Source organism: Corvus kubaryi, unplaced genomic scaffold (assembly GCF_017639235.1).
Source record: "Corvus kubaryi isolate FWS band 111438036 unplaced genomic scaffold, C.kubaryi_AGA036_p1.0 66, whole genome shotgun sequence".
Taxonomy (NCBI): domain Eukaryota; kingdom Metazoa; phylum Chordata; class Aves; order Passeriformes; family Corvidae; genus Corvus; species Corvus kubaryi.
Genome location: NW_024582054.1, coordinates 19413711 through 19436586, shown reverse-complemented (window position 1 = coordinate 19436586; position 22876 = coordinate 19413711). Strand labels below are relative to the sequence as shown.

The 22876-nt window shown below is 36.9% G+C and overlaps 1 protein-coding gene across 3 annotated transcripts in view; it reads right to left on the bottom strand.

Moving 5' to 3' along the window:
- The window catches only part of TTC8 (tetratricopeptide repeat domain 8), a 45783-nt gene that overhangs the window by 7161 nt on the left and 15746 nt on the right, over positions 1-22876 (bottom strand). For 2 of the 3 annotated variants that reach the window (XM_042047427.1, XM_042047424.1), the window contains exons 4-11: positions 20781-20844; positions 20473-20632; positions 19618-19707; positions 15887-15931; positions 9429-9514; positions 7380-7467; positions 3741-3851; positions 1001-1140 (exon numbers count right to left, since the gene is read on the bottom strand). In XM_042047427.1, coding sequence (XP_041903361.1) covers positions 1001-1140; positions 3741-3851; positions 7380-7467; positions 9429-9514; positions 15887-15931; positions 19618-19707; positions 20473-20632; positions 20781-20844 — 784 coding nt within the window. The remainder of the gene's footprint in view (positions 1-1000; positions 1141-3740; positions 3852-7379; positions 7468-9428; positions 9515-15886; positions 15932-19617; positions 19708-20472; positions 20633-20780; positions 20845-22876) is intronic. The other variant, XM_042047425.1, reaches the window with a different exon arrangement.

The following is a 22876-nucleotide window of genomic DNA, read 5'->3' as shown; positions in this document are numbered from 1 at the left end:
CTTAGCAAGGACGTCCCTTCCGGGACTATGCTTGCTAACCTATGACAAGTGTTTAACACCATCTTTTCACTGCTTTCAGTAAAACACACAGGAAGACCAGCCCATGTTCCAAGTCAGGGATTTCATGGTCACAACTCCTGGTCACTTTGGGTGGAGTAAGGGCTAAATAGGAAGTCCTTGTGCATTCTGTATGCAATTGAAGTTGAGAGTAAGATCCACTGTTTTCAAACTGCCTCATGCTGTGAAAGAACTTTCCTAGTTTATTAGTTGAATGGTAACTGTTTTGATAATCTTTGTTTGATGCCTTTTCCTGGTCTTAAAACCAAGAGTCAAACACGGTTAGAAGGGGAAAAGGGATTTTACCTTGGTATTTATTTTAAGGATCCTTAGGTGCACATGTCCAGGTGAAATGCACCGAAATGCACCCCACAAAATGTACACCCCCAAAAGACCTGGTATATCACTATAGGTGTTACTAATTAGCATATCTATCCAAGATTCCCCAATGAGAGGCTCAAGTGAGTCCCCCTCCCCAAGGAACCTTCCCCTGGATGGTTCTATCTTAGTTTACAGAATGTGTTCTGGAGAGGACCTTGGGGTCTGGGGCACACTGATCCCTAGCTACAAAGCTTCTAAAATGTTTAGTCTCTCAGCTTGACAAACAAGTCCAGGAATGTAGGCAAAAAGCACTGAGAATACAGAAGTTGTAAAAAAGGTATAACAGGGGTATAAAAGGCAAAAAAATCTTCATGGCATCAGTTGATATTTCTACGTACTTCTCATGTAATGATTACAAGTTTGTAGTGATGTAATTATTGCTGTATAAGAAGATACGAAAGTTAGTAAACTGATTTTATGGTGATATTTGTCCAAATGCTCATTCATCCTCCCATGCCTATCTCCTAATTAATTTTTTTTTCTGCATTACAAAAATCAACCCCTTATATTACCTTCCCACATATTCTGTTCCCCCTCCCTCCCTCTCCATAAGCACAGATACCTGTAGAATCGCAGAGCTATCTCGGGTTGGTCTGAATAAAAATGGTTACTGCCAATGCATGCAATGGCTTCCACATGAGTATTGTCTTGTTTTAAGACGTCTTTATAGTACTCTGCAGCCGAGGAGATATTGTTCATTTCCTAAACAATTGGACAAAAATTCCAATTACTTCTACTGTTTATCACCTATTTTTAATGTGGAACTTATTAAAATGTTAATCTACTGAGTACTTTATCTATGCCCTGTACCTAATTGAGATCAATTACATATGTTCTTGAAGTTCTCTGATTGTACCATTCAGTACCATTGTTTGGCATCTTCACAAGCAACACACACATCCTTGAGAGGAATATTAAATATTAATTTATTAGTAATATTTGCACCTGAAATTAACTCTATGCCACTACTAAGACACTTACTAAGTTTTTATTTTTAGAAAAAGAGACAGCCTTTGTATTGGGTTTGGAAGTTGAAGGGGGACTATAGGGGTGGCTTCTGTGAGAAGCTGCCTGATAAAGCTTCCTCCATGTCAAACAGAGCCAATGACAGCTGCTCCCAGGATGGACCCAATGCTGGCCAAGGCTGAGCTCATCAGAGAAGGTAGTAACATCTCTGTGATAACATATAATATAGTTAAAAAGGAAAAAAAAAATGTTATTGCACAGATGTAATTGTGGCCAGGAAGAGAAGTGTGAGAATGTGCAAGAGGAACAACTCTGCAGACTCCAAGGTCAGTGCAGAAGGAGGGGCAGGAGGTGCTCCAGGCACGGGAACTGAGATTCCCATGCAGCCTGTAGTGAAGACCAAGGTGAGGCAGCTGTGCCCCTGCAGCCCACGGAGGTCAGGGGAGCAGAGACCCACCTGCAGCCTATGGAGGAGTCCCATGCTGGAGCAGGCGGATGCTCAAAAGAAGGCTGTGACCCTGTGGGAAGTCCATGCTGAAGATGGCTCCTGGCAGGACCTGTGGCCCCATGAGGAGAAGTCCACACTGGATCAGGTTCACTGACAGGACTTGTGACCTCGTGGAGGCCCCATGCTGGAGCAGCACCACGTGCAATAGACATTTGCCCCTTCTTGCACAATGCCTTGTGATACCCAGAACTGTTTCCCAGTCAGTTTCCCGGTATGGTAATATAGAACAGACTTACTTCCCCAGTCAATGTCTCACTTATTTTCAGTGCTTTTTAAATCAACTCATTAATTGCTCTGAACACAAACAAGAATATAATTGCATATGAAGATCTCTTATGTGCCTTTGAAAACAGGAATCATGAATTTACCAAAACTTGTACTACTTAGGATATGCCAGTTAAGAGAACTGTATTGTATATAAATATATATATACAACTTGGATGTGTGCTACTTGGAAGATTGAATTAGGGTAAACTCACTCCTGTAAATGACAGTGCACTGTTTCTTAGGGGTGCAAGGCCCTGAGAACTCTATCCCATACAAGAAAAAAAAAAATTAAAAGATCAAACTTGCTCCTGTGTTTATACAGGAATAATTTCTACCTGTGTGCTATAGATACAATGTGGTCCCAACATAACTAAAGAATAAGCTTTTATATAACCTCAGCAGTGTATTTAGCTACCAAAAAAAAAAAAGATTTCTTGTGATTAAAGGAAATAGTAATAAAGCAGTCCTTTTAAAAATTATGGGGTTTTTTAAACCAAAAATGCTCTACGACTCTTCATACTGTCAACAGTTAGTGATAGAGAAGAAAAGCTCTGATTAAAATGCCTGATACATATATTCCACTTGTGAGTCTGTGCAATGAAAGCAGCCCTGTGTTGTAGTACAAATCTTTGCTAATGAAGCAATAATCCTGCACTCAGGTGTCAGTGCAAAACTAGATCCTATCAAATATATGCTGCTCTTTAATAATTCCTTACAGGGTTATGCAATACTATGTATGGTTCTGCAAAATAATATCCATACTTAAAACTATTCAACAATTCAGAAAGAAAAGCCTCCAAAAATTATGCAGCTGTTTTCCTCCTTGCTGAAGGACAAAAAGGATTTAATAAGAAAATGGATTAAGGCTTATGATGGATGAGAATGATGAGAACAGGATAGAATGCCAAGCATGAATACAGACAAAAAAAAATAATTCATTACTTTGGTTTTAACATTTGTTCTGGAATAGCACATTACCAACTTTCAGTGAAAAACAATATTAAGTCCACTGTTTGACATGAAAATACACAACTTTAAAATACAAAATACATGGTTGCCAAGCTAAAGTGAAACTACTTTAAAACTAATCCTACTTAATACATCTACTTCCTAACTGAGAAACATTCACATTCTAACTGTTCTCAGAAACTAATGGTAACATATAGTGCTAATAAAAACAACACAGACAAATGAACTATTTTGCTGTTTAATTTTGCTAGTTGGTGACTTGAGCAGTTTTAGAATGATGAAATATATATAAACTAGCCCCAGCTGCAAGGAAAACATCTGGACAACTTGACTTAATGTGGACTTGTTTCTGCATGCCAAGGGCAAATGGGATCTCACAGGCGTGATTAACCATTGAAACAAATAAGCCTGCAGGGCTCCCCTGACATTACCTTGGTACCTTTGTGGAAAGCTACCTGCCTTGCATTAGTGACAGTGACTATCAGCACAGCTGGTTTTTGATGACCTTACAGTTATATTCAACTACTCACTCTTTTTTCTTGCTCAAGCAGCTAAATTTGGCCACTGTAAGGACTACAAAGTGGGTGCATACCTCATAGATTCTGGCAATGCCACAAATAAGAGTCACTTCTCCAGGAAATCGATCTAACCCTTGCTTGAAAAGGTTCAAAGCTGTTACAGGCTGATCCAAGCGCAAATACACCTAAGCAAATAAAAAGTGCATAGAGATGTCAAATATCTGACTTTTATACACGTTCTGCTGTTTAACAAGGGAAATAAATAAAAGGGATGACACCTCCATTTATGTAGTAAACCATTAGCTGAGATGATGAATAATACTGGGAAAATAATGGAGTGAATACTAAATAAACCTGTGTAGTGAAGTTAAATAGGCTACTTAAGATAATTGAACTTACTTCATACATCTATACGTTATTAATTTGAATGTTACTAATTAAAATACCTTATTATTTATTATCATATTAATATACTTCGACACTAAGGTGAAGTTATCATCTGAATACTTCCCTGTTTAATGTATTTTCAAAAACTTATGTTTAGGCTTTAAAGAACTGGATCTTCAGGTTGATAGTGCTGGAATATCAAAATGTTTTACTTAGTCAAGTAAGACTGCACTGCACAGAGCAGCAACTCTTTCAAGTTTCCTTACTGTTCAACCAACCTCCCCTGTCACAAACAATAAAATCCTATGGAAAGAGGGCTGTTTTGCCTCTGTGATTTTGGCTTCTGTTTTAATCATGAAAATGTGCAATGTGGATAATAATTGTGTGAGAACTGGGCATCCAATGTATTGCAATGTGTTGATAAGGACCACCTCTGAAGCTGTCACTGTAAAGCCCTCCTGCTGTGGGGTATGGTAAACACAGCTACAGCAAAGGGAAAAACCCTGCACATATGCTTTGGGAAACTAGAATGTTTTATCTATCTCCTGCTGAGTGGAAAAGGATTTTGTTGGAGAAATAGTGTATTAGTGCTAATATTTAATACCACTAAAAAAGGGAAATAATCTGTGACTGGTATCCTAATACAAACATTTTGTGATGAAATATAAGATAAAGATCAATCTTAAATGAACACCTGAGAAACCTCCAACCATGATTTCTGCTTTTGCCCTTGAACTTCACGGACTTCGGTCTGCCAACAACCAAAACTGTACATTGTTTTTTTGAATCCCATAGATATATATTGCTGACATTTAGACATTTGCAAAGAATTCTTTCCTATGACCACTCAATGACATTCTTAATTGTCAGAGCTGTCAACTGTGACTGTCTTCCAAGAAAGGGACTGCCATTCCCAGTTGATCATTGGCAAAATGAAAAAAATACAGGCATTTTTTACACTCCTTCTGCTAATGCCATTCACATTTCTTGTATTAAGCTAGAAAACTAATGCCTTCTTGTGAAAATCTATAAAAGAGCAAGGGTTTTGGAGGGCATGGTGCTTAGTAGACTAGAACTGCACTAATTACATCATTAACCATGAATGACACATCCAGTTTAAAAATGGACAGTGGGAAACTCCCCTAGATCTGCTCTTTATAAAATATTTTTATCTTCGTTTATGAAGTATGTTTTCTGAGCATTAATGACTTAAATCTGCTCTACTGCATTATCTGGAGGTTCACTCCGAAGATGCACTCACTACAGATGCTAAGACCACACAGCCACAGTAGTGTACTATGTAATTCCCATATCCAGTGTGATACCACACTGTCCAACATCTCTGCATACTGTAGAGCTACTCTCTAGGTAAGTGGCAAAAGAAATTAAAAAACAGGTGAGGCAATTTCCATCTACTTGCAGTTGCTGTGGGAAGACCCGCTCTTTAAGAGTACCACAGCTATAGTAATTATGGTTTATATACTAAAAGCAGAATGGCTCCATTCTCTTTTTGGTCTCTCTCTCTTATCTCTTGTAAAAATATCCCATTTCTAGCTCTTCTAGGTCATAAAATACTTTGTAACTTCTCAGCAGGTCCTGACTTCTTTAAAGACCCCCACTTTTTAATTTTTCTTTTGGACTTCTATCGTTTTGTAAATTACATTTCCAGAGAGATACCGCTTTCAATAAAGTATTTTTAAAAACCCAGATAGCTGTTGCAATAATGAATATAAACAAAACTAACTAGTATCATAGTATCAGTATATTTCCATGGAACTTTATGCAACCTTGTTTTTTTTTAATGGCTGCGTAACTCAAGTCTGATTTTTTCAGTTCTGTTAGACTGAGCTATATCTCAGTGCCTTATTCTATTGCCTGTCCACTGACGGTCACTAAATCATGCTGTACAATGTTTTATACTTGACCAAGCTGGTCTATAGAGTGAGAGGCGGAAGATCAAATGCAATTCCTGCATAAGCTAGTACTGATGTGGGGGGATGCAAATCTCCTGTAATGAATCACTATTTGTTAATCCAATTACTCTGCCAATTTAATAATTCTGTGTAGTTCGTGGAGCGAGTCCAGAGAAGGGCCAGCAAGATGACTAGAGGGATGGAGCACCTCTCCAGGGAGGAAAGGCTGAGAGTTGAGTCTGCCTGGAGAACAGAAGGATGCTGTTCATCTAATTGCAGTCTTCCAGGACATGACAGGACCCTACAAGAGAGCTGGAGAGGGACTTTTTACAGGGACATGTAGTGACAGGACAAGGGGGAATGGCTTAGAACTGAAAGATGGTAGGTTTAGATTAGATAGTAGGAAGACATTCTTCACTATAATGGTGGTGAGGCACTGGAACAGGTTGCCCAGAGAAGTTGTGGATGCCCCATCTCTGACAGTGTTCCAGGCCAGACTGGATGGGGCTCTGAGCAACTGAGTCTAGTGGAAGGCATCCCTGTCCGTGGTGGTGGTGGTGGGGGGGGGTTGGAACTGGATGATCTTTGGCATCCCTTCCAACCCAAACCATTTTGTGATTCTATGTATTTTGCAGAATGACTCGTGGTAGAGACAGGAATCTGAAATTACTAAGCTTAACTGGGTCAATGAACTTCAAGCACAGTATTGAAGACAAGTCTCTAGATAGCAATGATGATCATTTAAGTACAAAACAGAAATTGCTAAAGAAATGTAAAGCATATATGAATATCTGAATTACCCACTACCAGTGATGACTTGTGGACAGGCCTGTGACAGCTGGCTGAAGGGGAACTGATAAAGAGCAACTGGTTTCATCTCCTAGGACACGATGCAGAAAAATGCAGTTTTAGTTTCTCACAGGCCACCTTTTCTTGAACGTCTTAGAAAATGTTTAGAATATAATGTGTATCCTGGTAAACAAGTAGTTCTGAGACTCAGCTGTGCCACTTGTTCTTTTGAAGCTTTTAATGCCTTTATTTTGACAGAACATTCCCTGTTTCAAGGTCTCTGATTGCTTCCTTTAAGCTCACTTTGTTTTGATTTTGCTTGTGAAACTAGGATTTTGAGCTTCGCTCTTTATTTACAGATTTATTGCATTAATTTCCTAGGAGACCATATATAGCCCCATTGTTCTTCATACTGCAACTCCAATTTTTTAGCTCCATAATCCTCATTGGAGTTTAGAACAAAGAATCCAGTAACACAGGACTTTTTTTTTTATCTTGTTTGTGAAATCTGTGAGCTCTAAAATAATTTCGTAAACTGTCTACTTCCACTGCAACTGTTAGCATGTATTGCCTCAGGCATGGAGATCATACACTTTTAAACACAATGATGTATCTACGACTTACTTTTGCCAAATACAAGATTGTATCAACCATGTCCTGCTGCTTAAGGGCTGACTTAAATTGTTTTTCGGCTTCACGATATAATCCCAACCTAAAGAGAGAACAGATACATAAAGAAAGTACTTGTTTGTCGGGGTTGTTTTAGTTTGTTTTTTTAAAGCTTATTAAATAATGATGCAGTGCACACTAAATCATATATAAACTGCCTGAAAGCACACTTTAAGATATTTTGTGTGCATGTTAACAAAAAACATATCGTTATATAAAGATAACAAAACAACCACTCAAAACTATGAAAAAGACAAATCCATGAAATTTGGCCCCCTCTTATACATGCAGCCTTCTGGTGCTGCGTGAATAATGACGTACTCATATTCACAGGACTTCCTCCTGCTCTTAGAACAGACAGTAGAAAATGAGCAATTAATGTCTCAACTCTACCCAAACTGATTCAGACCAGAATTTCCTCACCCATGGCAAAGATCACACAAATACTCTCCACATTATACACAAATAAAAATTAAAGAGGACTCTGCAATTTCAGCAACAGAAAACAGTACACTTTCTCATACAAATTGCCTTTCGTTTCCTTCAGCCAAAGAGGACATACTTGCTGAAGAAATGCAAAGCACAAACAGAAAAAGTCAGCTAAAACAAAGAAATACAGCCAATGGGGAGATAAGGTATTCTGGGATCCTGGAAGTCCATGGACCTGCTTGGATGCATTAGTGTCTACAACATGATTCATAAAAATCCTGAACATAATGAATGACCTCTAAGCTTATGTATTGGGTTTGCATGAGAAGGTTTTGGTAGCTGGGAAGCTACAGGGATGGCTTCTGTGAGAAGCTGACATGTCTCTGATGTGCAACAGAGCCAATGCCAGAAGGCTTCAAGATGGACCCACAGCTGGCCAAGGCTGAGCCCACCCATGATGGTGGTAGTGCCTCCATAATTAGCATAGGAATAATGTATATGCAGGGATAATACATTTAAGAAAAATGGAAAAAACAGTGGAATGGCAGGCAGAGAGAGGAGTAAGAATTTGTGAGAAGAAGAGCTCTGCAGATACCAAGGTCAGTGCAGAAGGAGCAGGAGGAGGTGCTCCAGAAATTCCTCTGCAGCCCATGGTGAAGACCATGGTGAGGCAGCTGTGCCCCTGCAGCCCATGGAGGACTACAAGGATGCAGAGATCCACCTGCAGCCTGTGAAGGAACCCATGCTGGAGCAGGTGGATGCCCAAAGGGGGCTGTGAACCCATAGGATGCCCATGCTGGAACAGACTCCTGGCAAGACTTGCGGCCCCATGGAGAGATGAGCCCACACTGGAGAAGGTCTACTGGCAGGACTTGTGACCCTGTGGGGGACTCATGCTGGAGCAAGGGAAGAGTGTGAGGAGTCCTTCCCCTGAGGAGGAAGGAGCAGCAGAGACAAACTGACTGCAACTTCCATTCCCTGTCCCCCTGTGTTGCTGGGGAGGGAGGAGGTAGAGAAAATAGGGAGTGAAGGTGAGCCCAGGAAGAAGGAAGGGTGGGGAGCTGTTTTAAGACTAGCTAGTATTTCTCATTATCCTACTCTGATTTGATGCTTGCGTATGGGGTGCCAGCCTGAGGCCTCAGCATATTTTTAACTGGTACTTCTTGGGCAATGTAATTCTGGAAAAAAGGGTCTAACATGAATATTTTATTCTGTAATATTTCATCAATCTGAAGTCCTCAATGACAGGTTATTTCTCAAACTAACACTGTAATATTTATTTTATGTAGTCTGTTGTAACAATAGTTCCTTGCATTTATTGACTGACTTTTCAAATAATGACTTTAAAATCCATTAACAAAGGCAAAATTGCAACTAATTCATTTACTCAGTATGGATGCCTTTACCTCAAGCAGTGGTCTCCTTTTACATTACAGGACATTTAACTGTAAGCACAGCACTCTCCTATGAAACACTTTCTGAGCTACTTCTGTGTTCAGCATTGCACAACACACCCAGCAGTACGGGTTCTGTACTCACACTCACTCACCACAGAAGAAATGAACAATGGCTTACCTATAGTAGCACTTCCCAATTTGCACTTTCCACCACCAGTCCTTGAATTGTGCATGCTCAGTGGCAAGGGCTGCCAAATCTAGAGCCTTCCAAAACAAACCCATCATCTTAAAATTAATACCATCAATGTTTACACAAAGAAAACACTGTAAAAATTTTTGTACAGATAAAATTTTGAACAAAGTCCAGTTAACTTGAGGTGGAAGCACTGCTTTTTGTTTATTATTTTATAGTTCAGTGCATAAAATAGCTGAAAGGGTTATTTGTCCCTATAAAAATAAGAAATTCAAACAGCTTCTTCTAAATCAAAGAGAAAATAGAAAATTAATTTGATCAGACTCCTGCAGTGCCACTTCAGAATATACTGACTATTTGTTTAAGTAGAAACACTTTTTCCAAGCTTCCCATCCTTGTTCAGTAACAGCTGTTAAAAGCAAGCAAAAATAAACTGAAATAAAGAAATAAGTTCAGCAAGTTTGAAATACTGTAGAAATTTTCATCTCATTGCTAATTATCAGGTTGCCATAACTTCTGGAAACTCTCAAATGTGTACAGTAAGAAATATTTCTTCCTATAAAAAGTCTATAATGCAAATAATTATTTTATTACAGGAAAAACAGAGAAATATTCTAAGAAATAGATATCTATCGAAGATGGTGGAGGTCTAAAATCTCTTTTGTCTGGTATACTGGAAAAGCAGGTAAGCTAATCAATGTGCTCTGATCAGCCACCACAGCCAGAATCTATGGCCTTTCATGTTTTAGCCATAATTTCAACACTTCTCTTAAAACAAATATATGTCTGTTCTGTACCACAACCAAACACAGAAGCACTTGTGTTTCTTTTTTTTTTCAATTTCATTTTGTCTCAGAACATATCAAAGCCATGCTATGTTTGTTATATTTTCAGGATATCATCAGAAGTAGGGTAAAAAGCTTTAACACAGTATTTTTATAACAAAGAATCAACCTTTCTTGTGTGGGTTTTTTTGGTAAACATTTTGCAGACCAAAGAAGTCAGAAACAAGTTATCTGTTACGAACAATATGTAAAAGTTTTGTGCACCAGTTACTCAGTAGCAGAGAAACAAATAATTCCAGGAGAAATTAATCTGAATATTGAAATGCTCTAAGAGCCCAGTTTAGTGACATCTATGCCTACGCTGGATCCCTGTTCTTTCTGCTAGCAAAATGAGGCTGCAAGTAGTCAATGAGTTTAGATCTGACATTATGAAGAAAACTCATTGGAGCTTTGACAATTTAGACAAGTTGCTCTCTTTTGGCTTTGTGAAAAAGAATAATTTGTTTTCTGTAGCAATTCAGGATAAGTAGTTGCATCAGTGCTATCCCTAAGAGAAAGAGACAGCTGTCATTCCCTGCCTCTGTGACAGGAGAGAGAAAACTCAGGTAAACCTAGAACTCTGAATTCACTGTTTCTTCAAGTCAGGTGGAATCCTTGAAGGCGTTAGATGGCAGCTCTTATCTTGGTTGCCCTTTGTTTCTTAATGTCTTTGCAAATTGCACAACAGGGCCTTTGGATGCTAAAACCACAATGGGGAGTAAGCTTGCTTCAAGACAGAAATCGTTGGATTCCCTTCTAGACAGATTCTCCCTTTCATATCAAGGTACATAAGCAATTCTGTCCCAGTACTGGAAAATCTGTGAAAGTAGTTGATGTTAAAAGATTGGTTACTTTTATTGCATTTACAAATGTATAAACAATGTGTGCGACTGTCAAATACCACAACTGCTACTAATGCAGCACAAGCAACCACTTCAGAGGAGTAAGGATCATACTGCAAATACCGTGCTTCAAAGAGCTTTCCTCAGAGATCTCTGATGGCAAGGCCTCAAGAAGGAGGACTGAGTTTCAGAAAATGATCCCTTCTGTAGCTACACATTCAGGTTTCTTTCTAGTACCCTAATTACTTCTGGTAACTATTTTATGCAAGGCTAACAATTTTGGCTGTGATTGGAAAACGGGAACTAAGACTGCTTCAGGCTCAGTAGACAGTAACTTCAGTAGCTTCTGTTGGTGCAGATCCTGAGCTCTTCCTGGAATCTTCTACTAACATCAAGAAACACAATATGACTTCACTTTGAAATTAGTTTATGAAATTCAATCCTATTTTTATACTTTCCAATTAAAGAGAAAGCAAAGGAGTTGGAAGATCCTGTTTCTGATACTTTACAAGCAATTACAATAACTTCAATCAAAAAACACCAAAGTTACAAATACTTCTGAAAAGTGTTTGCTGAGAAGACTTTGTGCATGCTAATAGTTAAAAATTTCTGCTGGTATTACAAAAAAAAATCTTTTGACAATGTGACCCTTGAAATGTTAGTAACTGGATTAAAATAGTCTTTTAAAAGTAAAAGCTTTCAACTTGCCATGTCAATACCAACTGCTAGCATATTTAAATTTCAGTTTGCTGCAAACGTTGGGTTCTAAATTGCACAGTTTGGGTACAAATCAATGTTCAATCTGCACAACATGTTAATTTAAACCCAATCTATAACAGAAGTAGTGATATGCCTATCCTGCACTCCTGTGCATTGCTGAATGTTGGTGCAGTCATATTAATAACTGGAAGGGAAAAACAGGATGGATTTGGAATTGGCAGATACTGGTATGTCCTTTAAAGGATTTTTGATTCCAATACAGCTATCAGTTCAAAATCTACACTGCTTGTCCTGAAAGTTTTAATAAACTTTAGGATATAACTCATTATCTGGACATACTGATGAGCTGAAGTTGTTACTGTCTAGAGCACTTAGCATACTCAAGTATGCAGAGTCCATTTCAATAACAGTCTTAACCTTGGGAAGCTTTTCAGAAAAATTTTATTTTACTCTCAGTTCTTATGTTTGTGCAAATAAAAATGTTAAAAAACCTGAACTTGGTGGATTTTACGGTTTTTTTTCAAAAAAAGAGTTTTTTCTTAAAGAATGAAAATTAATGTAGATTCTTTAATTGTATTTAGCATGATTCTGACTTTCATTTTTTTACCATTACTTTCCTTAGCTAAAGTGTATTATAACTAAGACTTCCAAACTGTCTACCAGCTATAACACAGTTGTGGCAATTTACTATTGTATTGCAAAATTAAATTGGTAAATGTACAGTTGTTTGAAACAGTAATTTCATACAGAGTATTGTATGTGCCAAGAAATTAGATAGATGGAAACAATAGTGAGCATCTGCTGCTTCTTTCATGTGCTGTTGAATGGCAGTAATTTTCCCAGCAACAATTACTGACTAAAGTCTTATTTGTAGACAAATCAACACCAGATAGTCTATAAGAGAGCTGAGGAAATGACATTAGTCATAGTCAGTTTAGCTCGTTTTGGTGAGTGTCTTCTGGATTTCTATATTTTGTAGATCTAATATAATTCCATTTTAAATAGATTTCTGTCAGAGAGTATAAACTACAAAGTATTGAGAAGAACTAAGGAAAAATGAGAGGTCGTGAGTTCTGGCCACAAGTATATATTGTACAATCTTTGTGCTTCCTCAGGACAAAGTATTTTATCATCATTACCCACCTGTGAATAATGGCAAAATACAATGTCATGGTCTACTGAAAAAAGTAGCAGCAGAACTATTCCTGGACAAGTCTTTGAAACTGCCCTGCTCTTACAGCATTTAGCCCATGAAATGACCTTTAGAAATAGCTCAAGGAGTACAGAAAGTCAGTTATTAAGTAAATGTGTTCAAAAGGAAACACGTCAAGAACAATAATGGATATGTAAATAGTATTTTCTTCAGACAAGTGTTTAATTTTTCATTACATAAGATGAAAGACTTTTGAATACATTTTCAAGTGCTGAAAAGCTCAGTGCTCCTCCATTCTTCTTGCATTCCCATGGTTCTGATAACTGATAGATTACAGATGTATTTACTTTTAATTTGAACCAATTTCCTAGCACTATTTATCCAGTTGAATGCACACTGATTAATGACATTTCTCAACTGAAATTGCTGAGTCTTTTTTATTTCTTTCTATACACTGGTTGAATATAAAACAGAAGATAAATAATAAAACTGCCTTTGTTTCTTAAATAATAATGCAGATGAGAACAGTACAGACTGTTCCAGTTCAGCACAGTGACAAAGAAAGGATATTGTCACTACTGCTTTGTGTTTTATTTGCAAAACCGCAGGAACTGCTATTCTATCCATGCAGAAAGTCCAAAGTAAAGACTTTTCAAACTAAGTCAATTTCCCAGGCTTCCAAGCCTTTCAAGCTCTTTCACCTCATCTTATGCAGAAAATGTTGGGTTTTAAGAATGTCTCACATCACACAGCAGCAGGTAATACAAAGATGCAAGAGATGTCAGTGAATGTTCTAACAAGTGATTAAGCAAGAGCCAAATCAACCTTTAAACAGTTAACATATGTGCTGTTTCTCTGATGAACCCTAAGTGACCAAATTCTTCTCAGGGAGATGCAAGATACTGAATTTATCATTGCTAGGAAATACCATTGCTAGGAGAGGTGAATGCACACTGATGCAGCCACATTTTAGCAGACATTAAAGTGTTTCTTTTCTGTTTAAGAAAAATTAATGCAAATGAGGTTCAAAAGGAAGGGAGAACAGTTTGGGGAATGGAGTTATATTGCAAATGGTGTAGAAAGCACATAGGAAAAGAGTCAGTGAAAGCAAATGAGAGAAAGCAAACTGAACAGCTAAAAAAATTCTTTTCAGAGATATACATTACATTATAAAGACACCTCGTTGTGTGAAGTGTGAATTCAATTCACAACAGTATTTTTTTCCAACAAGATGCAATCATTAACCAAACACTGATCTCCCTCTCATTACACCATAAATGGTGGTGATTAAGCTGACACTTCTTTGCTTACAGGTATTTATTCAAACAGCTCAGGTGGGTAAAATAATATAGACAGAACTTTTCCTGCAAGACAGTGATTTGGGATTCTCAGAAAGGAATTCAAAATACATGCAGTACAGTGCAAAAACATCTTCCAATTTTTTCTGGAGTTCTTGGAAAATTACTTGCATTATATGTATCTATGTCTAGCCTACAGATCCTGCGTGTCCTTAAAGTGTAGGCACATGTATTAAGTGACCCTTTTATTCTTAGTGAACTGGATTTTCAGTAACAAACATCGATTTTTAATTACTAGTGGGCTAAAACCTAGGCACATCCTTCATTTTCACTATTGGATATGTAAATGTTAATTTCTATTTCTCTCTGACGTTTCTGACACTTGCACTTACTGTTTCAATGGTATTTTGGATTAATAGTGCATTACAATTCAATCCTCTTAAAAGAATGCTATGCAATAAATTGACAGTGTACAACTATAATCATTTGATACTAGATTAAAAAGCTTCACATAGCAGTACATTTGGAAATGATTATGTGCTATGTCAACAACAGCAAAACATTTTTGGTGTGTGTTATTCATTAACTGGAGAGTTTAACTTCAGATCTAATTGCACACCAGCTAGTAGTGTTGCAGAAAGTTCAATAACTGTTTAGTCAACTATGCATTATTGACATAAACTTCTTTCAAACAAACTTGAAGCAGACATTTTGATTCCATTTCAACTGGGTGCATATATCTAATATAGCAATGAAATAATATTGACACCTTATTAATTGAATAAAGAGATTCTTTCCCTGGATGAACTGCCAAAAAACCTCTGCAATCTTTATCTCTTTCTGAAAGCTTAAACAATATGTACCCAAACCTGATATTTCCCATTCATTGCAGTAACATAAGAACCATAGAAAAAAAACCTGGATAGGTTAAGAGGGAAAACATAATTAGGAAGATATTTGAAGAAGAAATGTTACAGACAATCGTATGGACAATATAATCTTTGTGTTGATATCACAAAACACCTCAGCACTACAGATTTACATTTCTAGAAGAAGTATCCAAAGTCCTATTGATATTTTATTTTTATGTATTTTCACCAAATACATTTTCTTTCTATTCACCCAAATGCATAAGCAATCATCTCAGGAGTTTAAAATGTCAATTGATGTTCAACAGTACCTGTTTTATCAGGTATTTTCACCTTCTTCTCTTAATTGACAGTCTTTTGTAACTTATACTCAAGCCTCAGGACTCTGAAATTTCTAGGCAGTTCAGCTACCTGTCATGTAGTTTCAGCTATGACTCAGGCCTCAGTAAATTCCATGAACACGAATTCATTACATTCAGAGACCTTATCATATTGATAGATGAGGAACCCAGTTTTAAGAATTAGAATGTTTTGCTTCTCAAAAAAGATAGCAATCCATATCTTGGTATTTCCCAATTATCACTCCAAATTATCACCCCTGTGAGAAAGGATTTCTCCCGCTTAAACAACTTTTAATGCTTCACTTCTGTACGTGTGATGGTCTGCCTGCATCCTTAGTTTAGCAGAGTACTGACATACATAATAAAATCTGAAAAAGGAACATATGAGTTACTTACATTTTTTACGTCATTTTCATGGTGAAAGATATATTCAAACAATGCCTGTCAGAAGAATATTTAAAACACTGTCATATTTGAAGAGAAAATTTGGTAATATTCTTTTACAAGAATACAGAATATCTTGATTATGCTAGGTAGAATTTAATTCTTTGGGAAAACAATCACATTCACACATAACAAATGCTGACATTTACATTTATTTAAGACTCCAACAGACAAAAACTGTTGATGCGCTACATTGTCATCACAGGAAAACATCTTAATTCCTAATTTGTTGCTAAAAGATTAGTGGAATTGCCTCTTATCTTTGGTGCTTAACATCACTTTAAAACAAAAAAGGCAGCTATAACTTGAAAGTGAATATATATTTAAGAATCTGGCACCATTTTCATGACTTTTTAACTGTAAAATCAACCAGTATTCTAAAAAAAGCTTTTTGCAATGGACGCTCAGTTGCTTACATAGTGTTAAACCTACTGAAATTAAACATAGCTTTATTAAGAATGCAAGCTGAGCAAACTTTGCCTTCGGGGAAAAAATTTTTTATGCTCTACAGTATTTTGGGATCTGTAAAGGAAAAAAATTCTTTTAAAAAATTCTTTGAAAATGATAAAATAAATGCTAATAATATTGTGCTTCTGAAACTCAAACACACCATCATAATACCAAAGCTTAAAGAAGTCACATGCATCAGCCCTGCTGTGGTTAACTGCTTACAAGCCCACGGCAATTATGCAGCAAAAATAACTGCAGCTTTGTTTCCTCCTGTATAAAGCTAATTAAGTCATACTACCTTGTAGCTGTTCTGCACTAGAATATTAGATGAGTATATATCAGGTAACGGGGGTGGCATTTTCAGTGACTAAAATGACATTGAAAGCTACTGGATAAATAAATGGAGACTGGAAGCCTCTGTTCCCAAAAATCTATTACGGGTGCTAGTAACACAAGGTTCAAATGAGTTGAACCTTCTTCTGCATCCAAATCCCAGGTCTTAATTGCTTCAAAAGAACAGAACGTTTTCCTAAATTTGTTTAATTCATTCTAAAAAAAAAGGAGAAAATATTGCCCCATGAGGAAAGAAATACAGAACAAGACCTCAGTCTCCTAAGGGCTTCCATGACCCTTCTGCCAGATTTTCTTAGACAAAATTCTTAAAATATTTACCTTCAGGAAACTAGAGAATTACTAATGAATTGTAGTATCTTGTGAGGAAAATAAACCACAACCTACTTTTCTTCTAGCTTCAGTCAGAAAAGACACTGAACAGATGATTAAAAGACATTAAAGAATTATAAATAGTAACACATTTATAGGGAACTTAGAATAGGTATGTAAGAAAAGAATAGACAATAAAGAAGTAGTGAAACATTTTCTCCTCTAGTTCAATAACAGAGAAGCATTCAGTAAAAGTGTGTAAATCTGAAGTGACAAAAAAGATGTTTTCTTGCATGGCTGGCATGAGGAATTTACTGCTGTTATGCACAGACTCTGACCTTCAAAAGGATTTAAGCGACTGAATATTCACTTGGATAAAAATATCTAGAGTTATCTTAGTAAGTCTATTAAAAATCCACAAGCTAAAAAAGATAAAACTTTCTGTTTCATATCAGAGAACAGTTGCTAACTGGGATTTACCAGAGGCTTTCTCTGGTGACAAGTGGTACCTTCTATGTCTACTATGGTGTTTCCTGGGATAGCCTTTAACATGGCTAATGCTAGTCAAAGAGAAGCCACATTTCTGTATACTTCAAAACACTGGAAAACCTCAGACAGGTAATCTAACTTAAAAAAAGATACAGTGAGGCTACTTCACAGACACATAAGGAGGAAGTATGTAGGAGGCATTCATATACAAACATGAATAGAGTGGCTAATTATGTGAATTCAGTAGCTGCCAGGTTTATCACCTTTATGCACTTGGAGAGGTGACAGCTCAAGAAGTTTTAAAACTTTGATCAATTATTCTTAACAGAGAGTGCAGTCTCCTGCTTTGGCTTTAGCCTTAATGCTGTTTTGTTAAAAAAAAAGTTATAAATTCATGTAGCTCCAAATTTAAACTTAGATCTTACATTCTGTGTGAAATGTTAATGTCATCATGTATTAGCTTCATAATACTGACAAGTAGACTTGCTGCCTATGGATGTTTCTGTAACTGTTGATTTACATTTTTTGGCTTAAGCCTCTTTTCATATGAAACTGAAGGAAGACAAATCTGCCACAGAAAATGCTAATTAAAACCAAAAATTGTTAAAAATATGTATGTTTCTCATTCCTGAGAGCCCCTGTTGAGAATATTTCCTCTGAAAGCTAACCTACCTACTTAAATAGCATGTAGTTACCAATCACAATTAAAAGCTAGCTGTCTTCAAGCAGAACTAAGCCTAGTTTTTACGGATGTGTCTTGTGTTTCTTAATCTTTCCCAGGTTTCTTACATTCCCCCTGTTTTCCAGACTGTAATGGATTTATAATAATGTGTCTGCTGGCTGACTGCCAGCAAGGACATAACTGGACAAAAAACATGCAGTATTTTTTCAGCACTGATAAAGAACTGATTTGTAACTACCCTCAGATGACAGTCTGGAAGTCTTCAATTACCTCACCAGACTAGAACTTACTATATTTGATACCTATTCTTCTGCCTAGTTTGGTTACAAGGCCAAGGGACAACGATGCAAGCAATGGGTGAAGGACACAGTGCAATTACACAAGATTTATTTCCTTTGAAATCCACACTGAAATCAGGCTTTAAAAAGCAAAGAAATTTCCTGGTCGCTTATGAAAAACTGTTAACCAAAGTTTTGGACTGGAAGAGCTAATTTCCACCAGCACATTATTAGATACTGCTAGTTTTCTTAATAGTGTTCACTGCTATGTTTCTCAAAATAGACTGCATTCATACTGGTTTGTTCACCTTTAGACTGAGAGCCAAATACAGCTCCCTAGAGTGTGTTTGATACCTTGTGCTCCCCAGAGATAATTGCTTGACACCTCGTCCAAAATGAGCTGTTGACCTCAGCCCAACAGTTGTTTTTGTGAATGCACTATGCGCAGAAAACACGTTCGACCATACGGCTAACTGGTTGTGTTGGGGAAAGATTAAACTGAAAGGCAACAGAAGGATGAATCCTCACACAACTTCCAGCTCCCTGCCACTCAGAGCTGAAACCTGTAAGTTGGGCAGATAACCTGGAAAACCTGTTCTATTGTCAGATAGTTTCATTGACCATCAATCGGATGATCTTAACCAAAAATAAAGAAGTATTCAGAACAAAAAAATGGTACCTTTTTATATAAAAAGTGTTAACTCATGCCATAAAAGCAAAGGAAAAAATCCAAATGTGAACATTTTTAGGCTGGGATTGCCATCTATTTGTACACAGAACCACATTTTCAGACACTAAACCACTTCTGCTGGTTTTTGCTCCTGGCTTTTGTTTTTTTTTTTAGTTGCCCTTCATCACTCCTAGATGACAGTTCAAAGTTATTTACCAGTGGAATATTTATTCATATAAGAATGTTTTTCCTAAGTTATACTTTCACCATAACCTCTTTAGACATACCTTCAATTTCAAGCCTGTTAAACACTGTCAAAAGGTGTTTTGAAGTTCATATCTAAACCACTGTTCATCATTGTTTTTATCCCCAATCCCATGTACAGTTACATTACAATGACACCAGAAAACAAGAAAAAGATATCACAACACTAACTAAAATAGTTACATACCTTTGCCAGTTTTGGTTTCTGAGCATATTTTGTTAAATTCAGTCGAGACAGATTTATGAAAGGGCCATCTGGATTTGTTAGCATTGAAGCCTGAGGGGGAAAAGAAGCTTTTTAAGTGGGAAGATCCCCTACACTTTTCCTGAAGATTTTCAAAATATTATCAGTATACAAATAAAACCCCAAATTTCAAACAAAACATGTGCAGATTCACTGCTCTATTGTGCAGTACAGACTCTTCCTTTTTCTCCCCTCTCTCTTCCCATTATTTCCATACAGTGCCTAAGCATGTAGCTTGGTAGTTGGGATATACAACGAAAAAAAAATCTTCCAAGAAATACTTAGGAAGATTAGTTCCTACCCGTAATAGTGACAAGATGCCACATTTTGCCATTAATGTGATGTTAATATGTATTACATATTCTTGCCGGTTGCATTTTATTAATTTTGCCAACAGAATGGGATAAAACTAGCATAGATTAACCTCATCTTTTGAAGTGACAGACACTGAGTGCTTTGCAATTGTTTTGTAGCTATAGACACTTATGGTGAAATCATACCATAATCTTTGCACAGCCTTCTGTGAATAAAAATGCCTCAAAGAGCCTGTGAATTTGGAATTTACAGGAATCCTGGTGAAATTGTGAATTTATGTGCATTTTTCTATATAAACAGACTAGGAAACACACAAGAAGAAGTATTTTCAAACTCTATTTTGAAAAGAATTTAATAAATTAAAAATATTTGTCTCCTTCAAACTTGAGTTTAGATGCAGCTTTTAAGTAAACTACAGTGTCACTGTGCCAGATACTGTGACCAAGAAATCTTCCATTCTGAGAACAGAGGCAAGCAACTCACCGTGCCCAGCCTGACATATCCCCCAGAAGCACTAGTGATTGGACGAGCTGTGAGAGCTGTTCGAGGTGTTCTTATCGCCTGTTCCATGGTGCTTGGCCGTCCACTCTGCGTGCTGGGTCTCACAAATCCTGTAATAGGTCTTCCTGATTGAGTTACTGGCCTGAAGATGTTAAGTACATTATCCTTAAGTGGTATTTCTTGATAGAGATTTTAAACAGTTATACCTGAAGCATTTCATGTTCAGAAGTTAAATTTATGATATGCTCATTTTTTACTTGTCACATTTTAAAAAATAAACTATCACATACCTAACAGCTGGGCTGGGGCCTCCACCTTGGCTAGTTCCAGGAAGTTTCAAAGATGTTCCTGGTCCTACAAAATAAGAGCATTTCTCATTTCACATTGAGATATTACTCTCTCGTCCAGAGGGCTTCAAACATAATTGTGTTTTATGATAAACAATAAGCCAGAAATGTCTTTATTCAAACTGAGGGACGAAGAACTAAACAAAGACGAAAAACCCCAAATATTGCATTCTACTACTGATAAATTGATAGACTATTGCAAGAAACCTGCCAATGAGCATGGTTTTCTTTCTTTCACCCTCTCCATTCTCTTCTCCATCCCACCTGGGGATAACAAACAACCGCCTGTGTGGAGCTTAGCTGCCTACTGGGATTGACCCAAACAATTGTCAAGAACATCTCAGAAACACCAGAAAGCGCTAAAGTAAGAAGGTTTCTGGAACAATGAGACCAGGCTAACTTGGAATGGTATATTTTCTATCTGGCACCCAGACTTAAGTAAACCTAAACCTTCACCTGTAGAGCAGATGGAGAATGGTATCTTGTGTCATTAGACCCTGGTAAGACCCCCACCCACAATTTAGACCTCTGTAAAGTGTGAACTCATCCATATCCAAAGGTCATCAATGAAAATACTGAACTGGCTTGAGCTCAGGTGAACTGATGAAGGGTTCCCCTTTTCACATATTTCTGTTCTGACAGTGGATCATTAAGAATTACTAGTTCCTGCACATAGATTTTCATTCACTGACATTTGATTGGGCAGTTTTTCTAACCTGCTAAGTGAATGTCTATGAGATGGTTTTAAACACTGGGTTAAAAGCAACATATGACATCCATACCTTCCAGTCTCTTCACTGCTTGTTATTATGTAGAAATGAGATTTAAGTTGATGCAGATAATTCTTGACAACTCACTGTTACTCTTCTATGTATTTTCTGTATACTTATGAACGGCTTTTATTGCAAACATTTCCAAGAACTGAAGGTAAACTGATAGGTAGAAAGTTTCCTTCCTTCTTTTTTCCCCAAGATAAACCCTAAATATCCACCTGACTACAGCTGTATTCAACGTTAAATAATAATTAAAAAAAAACAGTATTAACCATGATCTCCTTGGTAAAACCAACTAAATATGCAACTGGTGCTAAAATAAATAAAAAACCACAGGATTCTCTCCCTTTTGGCTGGACACACTTAGGATCTCTATTGCTTACTTGCCTTTTACAGTCCTGTGAATCTGGACATTTTTACTCCACAACAGAAAGGGTGGACAGTTCACCCAACACAGTTTCTAACATGATAACTAGGGCACTCTCCAGAGAAATGAGGAAAGTGGTTTTCAGCTTTTCAGACTAGCAGACAAACATATTACTCTTCCACATTCTGAACCCCTTTTTTAACTACTGCTGTACTAAAAAAGAGGCAAGACATTAAAATTCCTTTTTTCAGACATGTTTTTTAATAACTACAATTGTTTTGAGTTTTTGGTGTATAGGGAGAATGCTTATAGGATATAGTTCCTTTGACCTCACCCCAGACAACTCAGTCCTTACTTTGAGAATCCCAAGCCAACTAGCTATGAATAGATGTAAGAGGCCACAGTAGTGCATGTGGCCACTAGAAGTGTCAGAATTTAAGAGTGAAATTTCAGTAGTCATGATTGCAGACAACTCCTTTAACTCCCCAGTTAATGAAATAGCTGTGATTATCCATAATGCCAATTAGTACAAGTTTCTGAAAAATATGCTGTCAAGGTAACACTTTTAAACAAGATTACAACATTAGCTGGTAATATTAATGGTGTTAAGAGTCCAAAAGTAACAATGGATTTTTCTGTAAAACAAAGTTCTAGGAAATTTTTGTTAATAAACAAGACTGATGGAAAATTAACACAGCAAAATTATAAAAAAATAAAAACTGGTGGAAGAAAGATTTCATTACATATGTGTAAAGAGGAACCACAGAAAAGTAGTTGTTTCCCATGGATCCAATACAATTTAGTAATTATTTAATAATGCATGAGTAAGAGCAAAGTCATTATTAAGACAGTTTAATCTGGAAACTAAGAAAGGGCAGATGTAAAACTGAAATGGACAT